The sequence below is a fragment of the Colletes gigas genome, unplaced genomic scaffold (genome assembly GCF_013123115.1).
Source record: "Colletes gigas isolate AHSC1104 unplaced genomic scaffold, ASM1312311v1 Colletes_gigas_Sc00056, whole genome shotgun sequence".
Taxonomy (NCBI): domain Eukaryota; kingdom Metazoa; phylum Arthropoda; class Insecta; order Hymenoptera; family Colletidae; genus Colletes; species Colletes gigas.
In genome coordinates, this window is record NW_025106685.1 from 509,306 (window position 1) to 514,216 (window position 4,911).

General features: G+C 39.8%; 1 protein-coding gene across 1 annotated transcript; it reads right to left on the reverse strand.

Moving 5' to 3' along the window:
- Positions 1 to 1,398: 1,398 nt before the first annotated feature.
- Positions 1,399 to 2,241, reverse strand: LOC122403512 (tigger transposable element-derived protein 1-like). The gene has a single exon (XM_043407065.1). The coding sequence runs from the start codon at positions 2,239 to 2,241 to the stop codon at positions 1,399 to 1,401; it is 843 nt and encodes a 280-aa protein (XP_043263000.1).
- Between the last annotated feature and the right edge of the window lie 2,670 nt (positions 2,242 to 4,911).

A 4,911-nucleotide genomic window follows, 5' to 3' on the forward strand; every position in this document is an offset into this window, starting at 1 on the left:
CGAGCAGTATTAGAGACTACTGTAAAATATATTATACCTGTAATATACCGACAGTCTACGAGTTTCTTACCCAGTTCCCAACATGACATTGTGCTCTATAAATGTTTTCGCTATTTTTTTTTAAATATTAATAAATAAGCAAATGTATGGAAGAAGGCCAAAATATTTATTTGTACATATTCCATCTCGAAACCTATATCTCAAGCGAGCCTTCTGAATTTGTCCCTAAATATAACACAATTATGTTAACGTCTATAATGCCACACCACACAGTTATTAGCTATTGTCGTTGATGTTCGATTTGAATATACAGTGGAACCTCGCATAACGAGCATAATTCGTTCCGGAGTCTTACTCGTAACGCGAAACATTCGTTAAGCGAAACAATTTTTACCATATAAATTGATGTAAAATACGATAATGCGTTCTATGCCGAAAAAAATACTCCAAATTTGAAATTTTCAAAAAAGTACTCAAAAAAACGTTATGTATAATATTTATTCAAAGAAAAATACATATAAATGGTTAATAAGCGTGATTCATCGTCATCTTTTCTTAGTAACATACCTAATTTCTTTTTACTAGAAAGCTGTCTAGAGACATTTGTTTTTGCCGACCCTTCAAAATTTGATAAAAATGTGACACCGCATTATCATTGAATATATTTGTAGCGCGCATAGCCACTGTCTTATTAGGGTGATGCTTCTCAATGTACGAAGCAACACTTTCCCATGCTTTTAGCATTTCTCTTATTTCGCCAGAAGATTGTTGCTTTGTTGTTACCTCCTCCTCCTCCACACCTTCTTGCTGTGAAGCACAATGCAACTCCATAAGCTCTTCAGTGGTCAGCTCTTGACTGTGCTCTTCTATAAGCTCATCGATATCGTTGTGATCCACCTCCAGCCCCAACATATTGGACAGAGACACAATCTCATTGACTACAGGGTCCTCAGATACTACAACGGTCTCAAACCCCACAACGTCACATTCGACAACGCTCTCTGGCCAAAGCTTCTTCCAAGCAGAAGTGAGAGTTCTCTTGGTAACTCCTTCCCACGCCTTTTCGATCATCTTGAGGCAGGCAACAATGTGGAAGTGATATTTCCAAAACTCTGTAAGAGTGAGATTGGTCCCTTCAGTCACCTCAAAACAACGCTCAAAGAGTGCTTTTGTATAGAGCTTCTTAAAATTAGAAATAACCTGCTGGTCCATTGGCTGGAGTAACGGAGTTGTGTTGGGAGGCAGAAACTGGATCTTGATGAAATTGTATTCTTCAAGGAGATCATTTTGTAGGCTTGGAGGATGAGCAGGTGCGTTGTCCATAACAAGCAAGACATGGAGTGGAAGATTCATCACAAGCAAATATTTTTTCACAGAAGGACCAAACACTTCATTAATTCAATCAGTAAAAATGTCGCGTGTCACCCAAGCCTTCTTGTTGGATCTCCACATCACATTTAGCTTGCTCCTCTGAACTTTACACTTCTTGAATGCTCGTGGAGTTTCTGAATGGTATATAAGTAGCGGTTTAATTTTCAAATCACCGCTTGCATTGGCACAAAATAGCAGCGTGAGGCGGTCTTTTATTGGCTTGTGCCCGGGCAATGCATTCTCTTCTGCTGTTATATATGTTCGCTTCGGCATCTTTTTCCAGAAGAGACCCGTCTCGTCACAATTAAAAACTTGTTGCGGCAGATAACCCTCAGAATCTTCGAGCTTCTTGAAGTCGGCGATGAAGTTCTCTGCTGCCTTTGTGTCGGAGCTTGCTGCTTCGCCGTGCCTCACAACGCTGTGGATACCTGTTCTTCTCTTAAACTTCTCAAACCACCCACGACTTGCCTTAAATTGTACTTCTTCTCCGGCCGTTGATGATCCTGGCGTCTTCTTAACGAGGTCGGCGAAAATCACTTTCGCCTTCTCACAAATTATGCTTTCGTTAATTGTGTCGCCTTGCAATTGCTTTTCGTTTATCCATATGAGCAGCAACCTTTCAACATCGTCGAGAATACGTAACCTTTGCGTAGATATTCTTATCACTCCCTTTGAAGCATCTACCTCCATAATCTTGTCCTTGTTCTTGAGAATGGTGCAAATGGTTGATGTAGACCGATTGTATGTGCGTGCTAAATCAGCCACGCTCACACCTCGTTTTCGTTTTTCAATGATTTCACGTTTCATTTTGAAGGTTATTTTTAGTCTCTTATACAAGGTGCTCTCTTGCGGCTTTTTCTTCGGGGACATTTTGTAAGGGGATGGCCGGGATTCGTGGTAAAGTGCAACTGTTGCGGCGCGCGGAATCCGTCAAGTAAATTCGCCACTCAACGTCGGGCTCGCGTCGTTCCGAAGTAAACTAATAACTCGGATGGAGGAATAACGAGGATGTAGCTTTGGTTGGTTATTTAGGTTTATTAATACTGCACGCGACTTCTATTTACAAAAGATACGAATGATCGACGATGCCTGTATCGTAGGCGTAAGAAGTTAGAGTTTAATGGTCGTTGTTAGGCTGATGTTTCAGAATGAAGTCTCAGAACGAAGTGAAGATTTTTGCCTCGCTTGGCCTTTTTTTAAACTCCCATGCCGTCTCCTCCCTTCCAAATCGCCCTTACGCGATGCCCTTGGAAGGGGGTGCGTGTCGCGTGGGAGTGTGGAAATTTCGAGACGATGTCGCTGAATTTGTTGCTCTCCTGATCCTTGTAATACTTAGCGAAAAATAGAGCCAGTGTTTTTATGCGGAGGTCTGGGCTGGCCTGCAGATGCCGGAGTTTCGACCTGCACGCTGCCGACGAAACCCAGCCCCCGTCATAAACCATTGGCCGTACGTCTAGGTACCGCTAGCTGCGCCTAGCGACAATGGCTCTGTCTTAAGTGGTTGCTTCGTCGAATTTGGAGATTTATGCCAGGGCTGAATGTTGGCACGCAGATGTAGATGCTCGAAGTGCCGAGTATCGAAGAGTTTTTCCCTGGCATAAATCTCGCTTTGTTGCGTTTTTTTTTGTTGGGCGCGGTGCTGGAAGCAGAGTGTCCGCTTTCCGCGCTCAACAGCAACGTTTGGAAATAATGTCGGCTTTATTCGTCTTTCCTCGATGATGCCCTGGACGAGACTGATTCTCGATCGTCCGAACATTTGGTCATCGCCGGCGAATCGGCATTTCTCCAAAGCACGGCGTCGCGTCCGCGCGGCGTAACATAAACTCTTTTGGCGGCTCGCGGTCGCCTTTGACCTACTGCCACGTGTGCATGGCAGCTGGTCAGCCAACGGTTTACAATTTTTACAAGGGTTATTAATATTTGCACAAAAAAATCACAAATAATGTCTGAACACAAGTTTGGAAAAATGTGTGATCACATGGAACACTAAGATGCTAGCGCAACAAGTTCTAAACAGACTGATGTAGCAATGGCACGAAAAGTTCCATCGCACAATTCGAGGATTCCCCTATCCACGTCACTCGTTATGTGAAACGTCGCTCGTTAAGCGAGTCATTTTTTTACAATTTATATTGCTCGTTATGCGAATTACTTGTTATGCGAGGTGCTCGTTAAGCGAGGTTTCACTGTAGTATTCTGATCAGTAGCGATTCTTGATCGACTAGTGGTGCACATTTCCGTGATTGGGCAAAGTTGTTCTATAGGTGAATAATATTACTGAAAAAATGCACGATTAATCTGTGTTTGTTATTGGGCCGATTGACAACATTCTATACGATTTATAAAGTCCATACCATGTATTGAATTGTAATAAAATGTTCATTTAATTCTCTCGAAGTAAATACACTTCTGTTTTGGACGATAAAAGCTTTATTAATTGTAGTATGCATCATTTTAATCGAAACATTTTGGGTATTGAGATACGATGTATGGATTGGATTATAGAAACTCAAACAACGTATGTATGTTCCGTTGCCTTTAAATGTGGATATATTTCGTCTTTTATAATAAGAAACTGTGACCGAAAAAATGTTTATTATATAAATTATAAAAATAATCAGCACTGGTATTTTATATTACAGACAAAGGAGATATTTCTTGGTACAACATTTTCGAAGACGCAGAGCATTGAGACGAACATTTCATGTGTTATAACCTAATAACTCTTGGCGGAGGTTTATGTGATATGGATGGAATTTATGACGTGCTAGAATTCGTAAGGTACTCCCTCTGCTGATTTGAGACTCACGTTTTATCTCTACCAAATCGATTATAGGGATCGTAAGCTACCATCGGAAGTACAACGATGTAGTTGTCTTCACTAGTCACGTTTTCGTACAGCTAAACTATAGGTAATTAATTAAGTTTCGAGTTGTCCTTAATTTCTGACGATATGCAAACTTCATGCCCTTATAAATTTCTGCTGTGTTTTTCTATAAATGAGAAGCATATTCAACGAGCACAAAAATATTGGGCAATCATTACAATATTAGAGTAACGGACCTCAATCTTCTTTTTCCTTGCGTATCGCCTAATCAATATATCATTAACACACGTGCCACTTTACAGATAGTGTCTACTTGTATCCATGACACATTTTTGATTACAAAATGTTCGAGTAAAATGCAAAAGAGTACATAGTTAATCTTCTCCCTTTCATCTCAACGATTCAACTCTTTTTCTTCTTGCTATGAAATAAACTTCTATGACTAAAGTACTTTCTATGCTTTAGATTATGGGTAAAACATCAGAACAAATAAAAAAGATTCAGATTTAATTCCTCTAATTTAAAAAAAAATAAAAATTACAATGAAACTCAAATTATGAAAAACAAAAAAGTTAAATTTGCATTTGAGAAACCAACATTTTAGACTGTTTTTAATTTGCAATTATGCAACGTCACAATACAACATCACCGTTAATTTAACGCCGAGAATTTTTGTTATAGGAACCGTAATAATTTTTAATTTACTTACTTTT